Source organism: Phyllobates terribilis, unplaced genomic scaffold (genome assembly GCF_046119375.1).
Source record: "Phyllobates terribilis strain yellow unplaced genomic scaffold, ASM4611937v1 Scaffold_3__8_contigs__length_932513732, whole genome shotgun sequence".
NCBI classification, from domain to species: Eukaryota; Metazoa; Chordata; class Amphibia; order Anura; family Dendrobatidae; genus Phyllobates; species Phyllobates terribilis.
The window spans coordinates 360,413,418-360,428,494 of NW_027362763.1; the positions used below are offsets into that span (position 1 = coordinate 360,413,418).

The window sequence follows — 15,077 nt, forward strand, 5'->3', positions numbered from 1 at the left end:
CTGTAATCCCAGCAATTTTCTGCATGAGCAAGCATGTTTAAATCATCTAGGTGTTACTGCCATGTTACAAGTGACAATGTCACCTCCATGATTCATGTTATCACTGCTTATACTGTAATGCTTTGTAGCAGCAGTGACATGTTTAAAGCTCCTTATTAACATCATGATCTAGATAGGGGCCTACCAATAGTGTTACCTTACTTCAGAAGCAGTTATCTGATAAAGGCCTACTTACTTTGTGACAGTCAAACATGATAATTTGGTTCCTGTCTACATTGGTACGTAATAGCTATGACAAGCATTCGACAATAGCTGCTAATGTGTTCAGTATAATTGGGCTTGTAGTATATTCATGCGGCTGTAAAGCTCCACAGCTGGAGAGAGACCTGGTTGGGTAGAAAAAGGATTGCAATTGAGATGGACAAAATTGTGGCCACATTAGGAGTTATGAGCTCATTTCAGGGGCCAGATTTATCCATATTTGCCTGGCTGTAAGTACCATCATTGGCATCAACAAAAAACAATCCAAAAGTAGAGGCGGCAGCGCAAAACTATCAAGCACATGTTCTCCCTGCCCCTTGAATTTGTGAAGTGCTTTGTTTTTACATAAATGTTTAAAATGATAGAATTGATATATCGATGATTACTTAATTCCAAAAATGTAATTCTAGCCAAATCTAGTTAGATTGGTCAATATGTGAATCATTCCTCAGGAACCTGGTGACCTTAGAAATTATAACATGCCTACTACAGACATTATTAAGTAAAAAAAACTATGTTTTTCTTGAACCAAAAGAGTATGCGCATCTGTGAAATAGGAAGCAAACGTGGCTGGAATGGAAATTTGCATGAATTTGCAGCATTGCACAGGAGTGGGTGGCAGCTTTTCTTTAGTGACTATGCATTATATTTCTGGGCTTCAGCATGCATGTGTCAGTGTGGGTTCTGTGACAAAGAAAAACTTCTTCTGCCTGCAATATTTTGTGAACTTTTCTCTGCTTTCCGTAGGTTTTTTTCATGTGAAAAATGCTAGGTTCACGTGGAGTTTTTTTTTACACAGATCCACTGAAATATTGTCCCCAAAACAGCTCCAAATGCTCTTTGAATACTCTTCCTATTCAATTGAAAATCTACTTTGCTGTTCTTTACGAGTTTTCTTGAGTTTTTTTTTCTTTTAAACCTCTCCTTGGAAAAAAAAGAAGTAACAAGTCAGTTCCTTGAGGCACCTTCCTCGTGGCATCCACTACAAACTTGACACTGTGAAGTCAACAGGCTGCAGAACAGTGTAGAAAAAGACATCTTTAAAATGCTTCAGGAAACGCTTCTGGGGACATAAAATGCCTTAAAAAAGGTTTTCTGATGTGAATTCCTCTTGAAAAACTCTTAAACTCTAAACTTTTGTGCCTCCAAAACCCTCCTTGTGAACCTAGCCTAAGGATGTTTCCACCAAATCAGTTTGAACAATGTGCTTATAGATTTTAACAACAAAAAATATTAATATGTGCTAATTGTTCACAATAAATAGCAATACGGGTTAAAATCATAACAAGAAAATGGCAGCAAACAAAATATGTAAAACATGAAAATAACAACATACTAAAGTAAGACATTCTATTTTGTTAGCTCAAAAGAACTTAAAAAGAAACTACATATGGCCCTTGTTTCCTCTAATCCCTCATTCCCTCCAGAAATTAGTTGAAAGGAATCTGTCACCAGGTTTTTGCTATCTAAACTGAATCTAAATCCTCCATACTTATGAGCTGTGTATAATCCCACTAATGGTTGGCAACTTTCTGCCTATGCACAGTGTACACAGAAAGCTGTCAATCAGTGGTGTAGGGGCGTTATACAGAGCTCAACATTCAGAGAACTGCTAGATCTGCAGCAGATAAATCAAGGGTTTTATCAAAACTGCAGCAAACAGCACAGTAAGTATAACATCACTGGAATCAAGGTCTCCAATCCTGCATCATGCTTCTTTCAGATGTGGTAGCAAAATCCTGGTGACAGATTCCCTTTAAAAATTCCAAACTTCAGATAGGTATGGAAAACACAATTAGAACTTGTGTCTTACAGGCCAAAACTGCAGCGATCATTTGCTGCTGCTTTGTCATTGGTTAGCAAGCAATTATTTGGTTTTGTGGCAGAACAGTTGCTTCACCCCAAAATTGTGCAACCACTTCAGTCTGCCACACAGTTTTTCAGATGAAACAATTGTTGGGGTGAGGTTTGCCGCTGCGCTCCGGCTAAGGTTCTGCCACTCCTTTTGGCCTTGCCCTTGCAGTTGTTATTGGCCGTGTTGATCCTCATTAGTATTTTGCTTTACCTACTTCATTCCCAGATAGCACAACTTAGAAGGAACACTACATATAGCAATTCTGATGACAGCTAGGAGTAAAGAAAGCAAGCAAAGGTGATCCTAATGCTGCTGCAGTGTCAAATGCTGCAAAAGCTCTAAGCCTCCTTAGTAGTTACCAGTAGCATAAGTTGTGTAGAATAATCCACAGGGCAGGTGCAGACTGAGCATAGTGAGATCCGATTCTCTCGGATGAGGAGAAGATGGAGAAAAAAGTTTCTCCATCTTCTCCATTTTGTCAAACTGTGAAAATCATACTGCACTCAGATGTCATCCGAGTGCGTTCCGATGTTTTTCAATGATTTACTGAGTTGCATGACCGAGTGTGATCCGCATATCAGATCAAACTTGGAAATACCACGTTTTTTTTCCTCAGACTTGTGCTGTCCGAGGGAAAAATCTGATATGTGCACGGCCACATTGGTCCAAGTGCAATCCGATGTTTTCTTGCTATGCCTCTGTCATTGCTTATACATAAGTTGGATATGTCCACTATGGCACATATTTACAGCTCATATAGATGTTAAGCTTTGAATATATCCTGGACAACTTTCCTGACACGTCTTTTTAAAGTAACTACTTAATTTTCTTCATTTAAAAACAAATAGAAGCACCTCGTAGTACTCTGCATTGTGCCTCTCTTCCATCTATTACTACCAGAAACTTATGAATAAATTGACAACTGGGTTAGGGGGAGCGTCCCTACATAGTCTGACTGTCTAATCAGTGCTGACAAACATGTCCCTTTAACTAAAGAAATAATAGTCAAATTTATTAATAAATATTAAGGAATAACAGGAAAGGAAGAACACAGATGTGAGAAAATAGTGCCCCAGAATTGATATTTCATGGTAAAAGCATGTTTTTGCTTAAAAAAGCTAAGGATCTCTAAAAGGAGTTGTCTTTTTTATTATTCCATAGGCTTCCTGTATGTAAAAATAATAAGTTCCCCTGTAAACAGCTCCATCGCCTGCTTTCCGCTGCCGTCCCCAGCCTTTGTTGATTTCACTGCACAGGAGATATTACGATATCACATGACTGATGCAGCCAATCACTGCACTCAGCAGTCTCCTGCACAGTGCAGCTCCGTTTAGTGTTTACTGTCATCTCCGGAGCTGTTAGCACCTGATTGATGGGGGTATGGGTGTCGAACCACCACCAATCTGATATTAATTACCTATTTATAGGATAGGTCAAGAATGTCATATAACTAGACAACCCTTTAATAAAACTGTAAAATATAGTCACAGAGAACTAAAATTGTTCAAACCTAAATTTCCCTCTGTTTGGGCCATGCGTTTACAGATAGAACTACTACTCCCAGTATAGACTATGATGTGATACTAAGAGATTCCGATGCATCTGTATCATGGACTGTGGTGCGCTGCCTTGCGTCTTGCTTCCATAAAGCTTATCAGACAATAAACAAAATGTGATGTCAATTTCCAAAGCAATTGCAAGCTCTAAATGGCAGAATAACTGGCATATCTGTTCCCCGTCCCGTGACTTTGGGTGACAGCCTTCTAGCGTGCTTTGTGGCGACCATGAAGTGTTCTTTGTGAACGAGGCTGGGCGCCCATCAATGCTGTTTATCTTTGCTTGTTGCCTACTTTTTAGCTGTTTGTGTTTGAGTAAAGAATATCATTTCTGGTACAATGCACCTGTTGATTTGGGACAAGGGAACATTCATCTGCTCTTTCAATCTCCTCCTCCTCTCTTTGCTCTATCTCCCCCTTATTTTTTCTCTCTCCCCACCTGACGTGTTCTCTTTGTATCCTGGGAGATTCTCTCCATGCTGAGGTTTCCATAGAAATTCACCTTGTTGATGTTGGCGCTCAATGAGTAGGTGGAAGGAGGGGGAGATTGGAGTGAGCACCACCTGTTATAAGGCTGTATGTGATGGAAGAGTGCAGCGCATGTTGTGCTCCCCCCTTTTTGCATAGCATGAATCGCCTTTCTGCCTTGCTGGCACATTGCATTGCAGAGCACTATATGCATTCCTCTCTCTCCCTAACAGAGCAACGCGTGTGTGTTGAGTTGGGAAGATCTGCAGCAGAGCGAAGGAACAGCCAAAAGTTTGGGCAATTCTGGGGTAGTGGTATGTGTACTGGGCTCCATAATCAGTATTTGAAGTGCGTTTTTCTATGTCTGTGCCATTGTTTTTGTCTCCCCTCTCCATCCCAGTACAGAGATTAGTCTCTGTGATGCTTCTTTTTTAGAAGTGATATAAGTAAATGGTTTTCTTATATTCTTATATGCTATAAACTGAAATTATGAGGGATATTTGCATTTTCTTATTAAATTACATGTCCATTAGATTTAATTGTAGTGAAGATTTAGTAAATTCTGCATTGTTATGTAGTAAACGGGCTTGTCTTGTAATGGAGACATTCAATCTATGCCTGCAGTGTGTTTCAGTGCACTGCCTGTAAAATGATTAAATAATGCAATTGTCTGTATATAATGTTATTTCTACTAATTACATTTATTTATTCATCTACGTTTACCTATCTAAATAATAAATAATAATCTATATACACCAAGCTGCCATATCATTACAATCACTGACAAGTGACGCTGGCAGCAATCAAAGGTTGGGAAATGTTTGGCAGCAAGAGAACAGTCAGTTCTTGAAGTTGATGTGATGGAAGCAGGATAATGGGCAAGCATCATCCAACATTGACGAGAGCCAAATTGTGATGGCTAAACGACCGGGGCAGAGCATCCCTAAAACAGCAGGTCTTGTGGTTATTGCTTACCAAAAGTAGTTCAAAAAGGTCAACTGGAGAAACAATGACGGGTCTTGGGCACTCAAGGTGATTTAGACTTCTAAGGACCATAGGCTACCAGTCTTAGTCTATTCAACAGAAAGCTGCTGTAGCACAAATTGCTGAAAAAGTTATTGCTGGTTTTAATAGAAAGGTTCAGGACACACAGTGCATTACAGGTCACTGCTTATGGGGATGCGTAGACATGGAGTGCTCTAAGTGCCCTTACCGACTTCTGTCCACTGCAAAAGGCACTTCGAATGGGCAGGTGGATATCAAAACTGGGCTGGAGCATTGGAGAAAGATGACCTGCTCATCATGTGGTTATCTGGGTTCTAGTACTTTGCGTACCTGGGTAAGAGATGGTGCCAGCAAGAACTATGGAAAGAAGGACATCTGCCATAGGCAGTCTGGACATTCTTATGCTTTGTGGGATCTTAGCATTTATGTGGTCGTTACACCTATCGTCTACCTAAATATTGTTGCAGACCAATTAAACCTCCAAAGTACAATGGCAACCATCATTCAGCAAAATTTTTATGAACGTGACAAACAATTGAAGGTGTACCACCTAGGGGAGTCCATGACTTAAGGGGTCACACCTGTTTTGTTGTCACAAGGAGGTAATTACACACTATTAGACTTACTGGGGGTTTAGATAATATGGCTGATCATTACATTTTCTTACAATAAATGTGGAATTCACTGTAACAAACTACCAACAAAAACACAAAGCTTTTCAGATGTTCATTAGAGGTAAAAATACCATTGATAACTCAGAGGACACAACAAAGATTGTTCATTGTATGTAAGGACAGCAACAGTCAACGGGTAAAGTCAATCTTCCTGCTGGTGTGCTGCTAGGAAGTGTGTTACTGAGCATGCAATACGAATATATCAGACACTGTACAAGTATGTATACCAGTCTGATAGATGCACCAGTCTGATAGATGTACCTGTCTGGTAGATACGCCTGTCTGATAGATGCACCAGTCTGATAGATGCACCTGTCTGATAGATGTACCTGTCTGATAGATGCACCAGTCTGATAGATGTACCTGTCTGATAGATGTACCTGTCTGATAGATGCACCTGTCTGATAGATGTACCTGTCTGGTAGATGCACCTGTCTGATAGATGTACCTGTCTGATAGATGCACCTGTCTGATAGATGCACCTGTCTGATAGATGTACCTGTCTGGTAGATGCACCTGTCTGATAGATGTACCTGTCTGATAGATGCACCTGTCTGATAGATGTACCTGTCTGATAGATGTACCTGTCTGATAGATGCACCTGTCTGATAGATGCACCTGTCTGATAGATGTACCTGTCTGATAGATGCACCTGTCTGGTAGATGCACCTGTCTGATAGAGGCACCTGGCTGATAGATGTACCTGTCTGATAGATGTACCTGTCTGATAGATGCACCTGTCTGATAGATGTACCTGTCTGGTAGAGGCACCTGTCTGATAGAGGCACCTGGCTGATAGATGTACCTGTCTGATAGATGTACCTGTCTGATAGATGTACCTGTCTGATAGATGCACCTGGCTGATAGATGTACCTGTCTGATAGATGTACCTGGCTGGTAGATACGCCTGTCTGATAGAGGCACCTGGCTGATAGATGCACCTGTCTGATAGATGTACCTGTCTGATAGATGCACCTGTCTGATAGAGGAACCTGGCTGATAGATGCACCTGTCTGATAGATGTACCTGTCTGATAGATGTACCTGTCTGATAGATGTACCTGTCTGATAGATGCACCTGTCTGATAGATGCACCTGTCTGATAGATGTACCTGTCTGGTAGATGCACCTGTCTGATAGAGGCACCTGTCTGATAGAGGCACCTGTCTGATAGATGTACCTGTCTGGTAGATGCACCTGTCTGATAGATGCACCTGTCTGATAGATGCACCTGTCTGATAGAGGCACCTGGCTGATAGATGCACCTGTCTGATAGATGTACCTGTCTGATAGATGTACCTGTCTGATAGATGCACCTGTCTGATAGATGCACCTGTCTGATAGATGCACCTGTCTGATAGATGTACCTGTCTGGTAGAGGCACCTGTCTGATAGAGGCACCTGTCTGATAGATGTACCTGTCTGGTAGATGCACCTGTCTGATAGATGTACCTGTCTGATAGATGCACCTGTCTGATAGATGTACCTGTCTGATAGATGTACCTGTCTGATAGATGTACCTGTCTGATAGATGCACCTGGCTGATAGATGTACCTGTCTGATAGATGTACCTGTCTGATAGATGCACCTGGCTGATAGATGTACCTGTCTGATAGATGTACCTGTCTGATAGATGCACCTGGCTGATAGATGCACCTGTCTGATAGATGTACCTGTCTGATAGATGCACCTGGCTGATAGATGTACCTGTCTGATAGATGTACCTGTCTGATAGATGTACCTGTCTGATAGATGCACCTGGCTGATAGATGTACCTGTCTGATAGATGCACCTGTCTGATAGATGCACCTGTCTGATAGATGTACCTGTCTGATAGATGTACCTGTCTGATAGATGCACCTGTCTGGTAGATGCACCTGTCTGATAGAGGCACCTGGCTGATAGATGTACCTGTCTGATAGATGTACCTGTCTGATAGATGCACCTGTCTGATAGATGTACCTGTCTGGTAGATGCACCTGTCTGATAGAGGCACCTGGCTGATAGATGTACCTGTCTGATAGATGTACCTGTCTGATAGATGCACCTGTCTGATAGATGTACCTGTCTGGTAGAGGCACCTGTCTGATAGAGGCACCTGGCTGATAGATGTACCTGTCTGATAGATGTACCTGTCTGATAGATGTACCTGTCTGATAGATGCACCTGGCTGATAGATGTACCTGTCTGATAGATGTACCTGTCTGGTAGATACGCCTGTCTGATAGAGGCACCTGGCTGATAGATGCACCTGTCTGATAGATGTACCTGTCTGATAGATGCACCTGTCTGATAGAGGCACCTGGCTGATAGAGGCACCTGTCTGATAGAGGCACCTGTCTGATAGATGTACCTGTCTGATAGATGTACCTGTCTGATCGATGTACCTGTCTGATAGATGCACCTGTCTGATAGATGTACCTGTCTGGTAGATGCACCTGTCTGATAGATGCACCTGTCTGATAGATGTACCTGTCTGGTAGATGCACCTGTCTGATAGAGGCACCTGTCTGATAGAGGCACCTGTCTGATAGATGTACCTGTCTGATAGATGTACCTGTCTGATCGATGTACCTGTCTGATAGATGCACCTGTCTGATAGATGTACCTGTCTGGTAGATGCACCTGTCTGATAGAGGCACCTGGCTGATAGATGTACCTGTCTGATAGATGTACCTGTCTGATAGAGGCACCTGGCTGATAGATGTACCTGTCTGATAGATGTACCTGTCTGATAGAGGCACCTGTCTGATAGATGTACCTGTCTGATAGATGTACCTGTCTGATAGATGTACCTGTCTGGTAGATACGCCTGTCTGATAGAGGCACCTGTCTGATAGATGTACCTGTCTGGTAGATACGCCTGTCTGATAGAGGCACCTGGCTGATAGATGTACCTGTCTGATAGATGTACCTGTCTGATAGATGTACCTGTCTGATAGATGCACCTGGCTGATAGATGTACCTGTCTGATAGATGTACCTGTCTGGTAGATGCACCTGTCTGATAGATGTACCTGTCTGATAGATGCACCTGTCTGATAGATGCACCTGTCTGATAGATGTACCTGTCTGGTAGATGCACCTGTCTGATAGATGTACCTGTCTGATAGATGCACCTGTCTGATAGATGTACCTGTCTGATAGATGTACCTGTCTGATAGATGCACCTGTCTGATAGATGTACCTGTCTGATAGATGTACCTGTCTGATAGATGCACCTGTCTGGTAGATGCACCTGTCTGATAGAGGCACCTGGCTGATAGATGTACCTGTCTGATAGATGTACCTGTCTGATAGATGCACCTGTCTGATAGATGTACCTGTCTGGTAGATGTACCTGTCTGGTAGAGGCACCTGTCTGATAGAGGCACCTGGCTGATAGATGTACCTGTCTGATAGATGTACCTGTCTGATAGATGTACCTGTCTGATAGATGCACCTGGCTGATAGATGTACCTGTCTGATAGATGTACCTGGCTGGTAGATACGCCTGTCTGATAGAGGCACCTGGCTGATAGATGCACCTGTCTGATAGATGTACCTGTCTGATAGATGCACCTGTCTGATAGATGTACCTGTCTGATAGATGCACCTGGCTGATAGATGTACCTGTCTGATAGATGTACCTGGCTGGTAGATACGCCTGTCTGATAGAGGCACCTGGCTGATAGATGCACCTGTCTGATAGATGTACCTGTCTGATAGATGCACCTGTCTGATAGAGGCACCTGGCTGATAGATGCACCTGTCTGATAGATGTACCTGTCTGATAGATGCACCTGTCTGATAGATGTACCTGTCTGGTAGAGGCACCTGTCTGATAGAGGCACCTGGCTGATAGATGTACCTGTCTGATAGATGTACCTGTCTGATAGATGTACCTGTCTGATAGATGCACCTGGCTGATAGATGCACCTGGCTGATAGATGTACCTGGCTGGTAGATACGCCTGTCTGATAGAGGCACCTGGCTGATAGATGCACCTGTCTGATAGATGTACCTGTCTGATAGATGTACCTGTCTGATAGATGTACCTGTCTGATAGATGCACCTGGCTGATAGATGTACCTGTCTGATAGATGTACCTGGCTGGTAGATACGCCTGTCTGATAGAGGCACCTGGCTGATAGATGCACCTGTCTGATAGATGTACCTGTCTGATAGATGCACCTGTCTGATAGAGGCACCTGGCTGATAGATGCACCTGTCTGATAGATGTACCTGTCTGATAGATGTACCTGTCTGATAGATGTACCTGTCTGATAGATGCACCTGTCTGATAGATGCACCTGTCTGATAGATGCACCTGTCTGATAGATGCACCTGTCTGGTAGATGCACCTGTCTGATAGAGGCACCTGTCTGATAGAGGCACCTGTCTGATAGATGTACCTGTCTGGTAGATGCACCTGTCTGATAGATGTACCTGTCTGATAGATGCACCTGTCTGATAGAGGCACCTGGCTGATAGATGCACCTGTCTGATAGATGTACCTGTCTGATAGATGTACCTGTCTGATAGATGTACCTGTCTGATAGATGCACCTGTCTGATAGATGCACCTGTCTGATAGATGTACCTGTCTGGTAGATGCACCTGTCTGATAGATGTACCTGTCTGATAGATGTACCTGTCTGATAGATGCACCTGTCTGATAGATGTACCTGTCTGATAGATGTACCTGGCTGGTAGATACGCCTGTCTGATAGAGGCACCTGTCTGATAGAGGCACCTGTCTGATAGATGTACCTGTCTGGTAGATGCACCTGTCTGATAGATGTACCTGTCTGATAGATGCACCTGTCTGATAGATGTACCTGTCTGATAGATGTACCTGTCTGATAGATGTACCTGTCTGATAGAGGCACCTGTCTGATAGAGGCACCTGTCTGATAGATGTACCTGTCTGGTAGATGCACCTGTCTGATAGATGTACCTGTCTGATAGATGTACCTGGCTGGTAGATACGCCTGTCTGATAGAGGCACCTGTCTGATAGATGCACCTGGCTGATAGATGTACCTGTCTGATAGATGTACCTGTCTGATAGATGCACCTGGCTGATAGATGTACCTGTCTGATAGATGTACCTGTCTGATAGATGCACCTGGCTGATAGATGTACCTGTCTGATAGATGTACCTGTCTGATAGATGCACCTGGCTGATAGATGTACCTGTCTGATAGATGTACCTGTCTGATAGATGTACCTGTCTGATAGATGCACCTGTCTGATAGATGTACCTGTCTGATAGATGCACCTGTCTGATAGATGCACCTGTCTGATAGATGTACCTGTCTGATAGATGCACCTGTCTGGTAGATGCACCTGTCTGATAGAGGCACCTGGCTGATAGATGTACCTGTCTGATAGATGTACCTGTCTGATAGATGCACCTGTCTGATAGATGTACCTGTCTGGTAGATGCACCTGTCTGATAGAGGCACCTGTCTGGTAGATGCACCTGTCTGATAGAGGCACCTGGCTGATAGATGTACCTGTCTGATAGATGTACCTGTCTGATAGATGCACCTGTCTGATAGATGTACCTGTCTGGTAGAGGCACCTGTCTGATAGAGGCACCTGGCTGATAGATGTACCTGTCTGATAGATGTACCTGTCTGATAGATGTACCTGTCTGATAGATGCACCTGGCTGATAGATGTACCTGTCTGATAGATGTACCTGTCTGGTAGATACGCCTGTCTGATAGAGGCACCTGGCTGATAGATGCACCTGTCTGATAGATGTACCTGTCTGATAGATGCACCTGTCTGATAGAGGCACCTGGCTGATAGATGCACCTGTCTGATAGATGTACCTGTCTGATAGATGTACCTGTCTGATAGATGTACCTGTCTGATAGATGCACCTGTCTGATAGATGTACCTGTCTGGTAGATGCACCTGTCTGATAGAGGCACCTGTCTGATAGAGGCACCTGTCTGATAGATGTACCTGTCTGATAGATGTACCTGTCTGATCGATGTACCTGTCTGATAGATGCACCTGTCTGATAGATGTACCTGTCTGGTAGATGCACCTGTCTGATAGATGCACCTGTCTGATAGATGTACCTGTCTGGTAGATGCACCTGTCTGATAGAGGCACCTGTCTGATAGAGGCACCTGTCTGATAGATGTACCTGTCTGATAGATGTACCTGTCTGATCGATGTACCTGTCTGATCGATGTACCTGTCTGATAGATGCACCTGTCTGATAGATGTACCTGTCTGGTAGATGCACCTGTCTGATAGAGGCACCTGGCTGATAGATGTACCTGTCTGATAGATGTACCTGTCTGATAGAGGCACCTGGCTGATAGATGTACCTGTCTGATAGATGTACCTGTCTGATAGAGGCACCTGTCTGATAGATGTACCTGTCTGATAGATGTACCTGTCTGATAGATGTACCTGTCTGGTAGATACGCCTGTCTGATAGAGGCACCTGGCTGATAGATGTACCTGTCTGATAGATGTACCTGTCTGATAGATGTACCTGTCTGATAGATGTACCTGGCTGATAGATGTACCTGTCTGATAGATGTACCTGTCTGGTAGATACGCCTGTCTGATAGAGGCACCTGGCTGATAGATGTACCTGTCTGATAGATGTACCTGTCTGATAGATGCACCTGTCTGATAGATGTACCTGTCTGGTAGATACGCCTGTCTGATAGAGGCACCTGGCTGATAGATGCACCTGTCTGATAGATGTACCTGTCTGATAGAGGCACCTGTCTGATAGAGGCACCTGTCTGATAGATGTACCTGTCTGATAGAGGCACCTGGCTGATAGATGCACCTGTCTGATAGATGTACCTGTCTGATAGATGTACCTGTCTGATAGATGTACCTGTCTGATAGATGCACCTGTCTGATAGATGCACCTGTCTGATAGATGTACTTGTCTGGTAGATGCACCTGTCTGATAGAGGCACCTGGCTGATAGATGTACCTGTCTGATAGATGTACCTGTCTGATCGATGTACCTGTCTGATAGATGCACCTGTCTGATAGATGTACCTGTCTGATAGATGTACCTGTCTGATAGAGGCACCTGGCTGATAGATGTACCTGTCTGATAGATGAACCTGTCTGGTAGATGCACCTGTCTGATAGAGGCACCTGGCTGATAGATGCACCTGTCTGATAGATGTACCTGTCTGATAGATGCACCTGTCTGATAGAGGCACCTGGCTGATAGATGTACCTGTCTGATAGATGTACCTGTCTGGTAGATACGCCTGTCTGATAGAGGCACCTGTCTGATAGAGGCACCTGGCTGATAGATGTACCTGTCTGATAGATGCACCTGTCTGATAGATGTACCTTTCTGATAGATCCGCCTGTCTGATAGATCCGCCTGTCTGATAGATCCGCCTGTCTGATAGATACGCCTGTCTGATAGACGTACCTGTCTCATAGATGTACCTGTCTCATAGATGTACCTGTCTGATTGATAGATATACCTTCAGACATAAGTTTGTCTCTTAAGAGTTGTATACGTGTTTTTCATGAATATAACTCATACATATTATGTAGCTGTTCACATGTCCTTTTATTTTTTCAGACCAAGTGGTCTGCACAAAATCACAGAGACGTGTACGACTTTAATCTGAGTCTCAGATCAAACTCACTAATGCAAGTCTATGGGTGCGTGAAAAAAATCGAACAGCACTTCATGCAGTCACGGCTGTTTATTAAGAGACGCTCGAGAAACCTCCATTTGTTTTGTATTTTTGTTTCTTCTTCATCGGAGAAAAACTAATCAAACTCTGATGGTAAAAACTGACACTGACCAAACTCTGATGACTTTTTGATAAAAAACACTAATAAAATTAGGACCATTTTTTGGGTATGAGAAAAATCACTGACTTCTGAATGAGCCCTAAGGGTATAACTACATGGAGAACATACAATGAAAGATCAGGTCTATTTGCTCCAGAATCTGCAAAAGAAATCAAAAGACTGAACATATTTTCAGATTTGCTCTATTTACCTGGAAACTCCTTCAATAAGTGTTAATAACTTATATAATTTTTAAAATGTTATTTTTAATAGAGCATTGTGAGGGTTTGCAAGCCTTTTGGGGAGGAGATTGTATGCAGTGTAGTTTGTTCCCAGCCATTTTTTTATACTACAGCCATGCCCTTCTTCAGGCTGCACCACTTTTATGGGCTAAACCTTTTGGAAGTGCTGCTTTCCATGAGACTTCAGTGTGTACCCAGGAGATCACTGAATCCATTGGGGGGGTCTCCTCTTTTTTTCCAGGAAAATTATCCAGTATATGTAGTGGCCATTGTAGTATTATGTGCCAGTCATTTAAAATAAATGGCTGATCGTGTAACACATGCATAGGCAAGGTCTGCCAGAGCAAGAGCCACTCTTCTTGAATGGTGTCCGACTTTTAATAATACAAGGAGTTCTCAAGCAGAAAGCCATATTGGGCATTTTTTACAGGGCTTGTCTTTAAAGGCTATGTACACCTTTGTACATTTTTTTATGTTGTCCTTTTTTCCTAAATGCAAAGTAATGCAACTTGATAAACAGTCTTCATAAAAAAATTATGCCATTTTGCTGTTGTCGGGTGTCTGTTAGTCCTTGTTTGTGTGATCTGCAAAAATGTTACAAATTTGTGAGAGCTCTTGCTCCTTATTCTGATGGTTCTCTCTGCTCCACTCTACCTTATTGCCATTGTAAGATTTGATTCACACATCCAACATTTACGGTCTGATTACGGACCACAATGACCAGCCCCGGGTTTCCTTGCCCAAACCAAAAAATCTCATAGACATATATGAGGCTGTTGAGTTTGCGTCAGAAGATCCGCTTCCAGTCTGGACATGCGGATCGTACTTCGATCGTGAATGTCAGATGTGTGAAACTGACCTTTGATTTGTTCATAAATCCCCACATCATGAATGGAGGGTGAGAGCCGGGGGAATATCTCAGGAAGGGAAAATAAAACAGGCAGTTGAAAAGGAGCAAAACACATAAAGATGAAATTTCAGGATAGAAGCTGTTCTATTATATTAACTACTAAAAACCTCAGCACCCAGGATACATACAGATATCACATCCTGACTATATTATTGAGAAAGACACTCCCACAGGATAAAATGAGAAGATTGAGCTGCAAGTTTATTAACTAAAAGTAGCCACTATTATGTGTAAAAAAAAAAAAAAGTATATTTTTTTATGTCAAAGGTTTTCATAGCTTTTAATGTATATTCACAGGTGAGTCCATATCAGGC

The 15,077-nt window shown here is 42.9% G+C and overlaps 1 protein-coding gene across 2 annotated transcripts in view; it reads left to right on the forward strand.

Annotated features, from left to right (window-relative positions):
• FAM131A (family with sequence similarity 131 member A) overlaps nt 1–15,077 on the forward strand; it is an 88,497-nt gene that overhangs the window by 59,018 nt on the left and 14,402 nt on the right. Inside the window, exon 3 of one of the 2 annotated variants that reach the window (XM_073675342.1) lies at nt 4,374–4,454. The exons of the other annotated variant lie outside the window; for it this stretch is intronic. Within the exon in view, the coding sequence (XP_073531443.1) occupies nt 4,374–4,454 (81 nt within the window). The remainder of the gene's footprint in view (nt 1–4,373; nt 4,455–15,077) is intronic. 2 annotated transcript variants of the gene reach the window in all.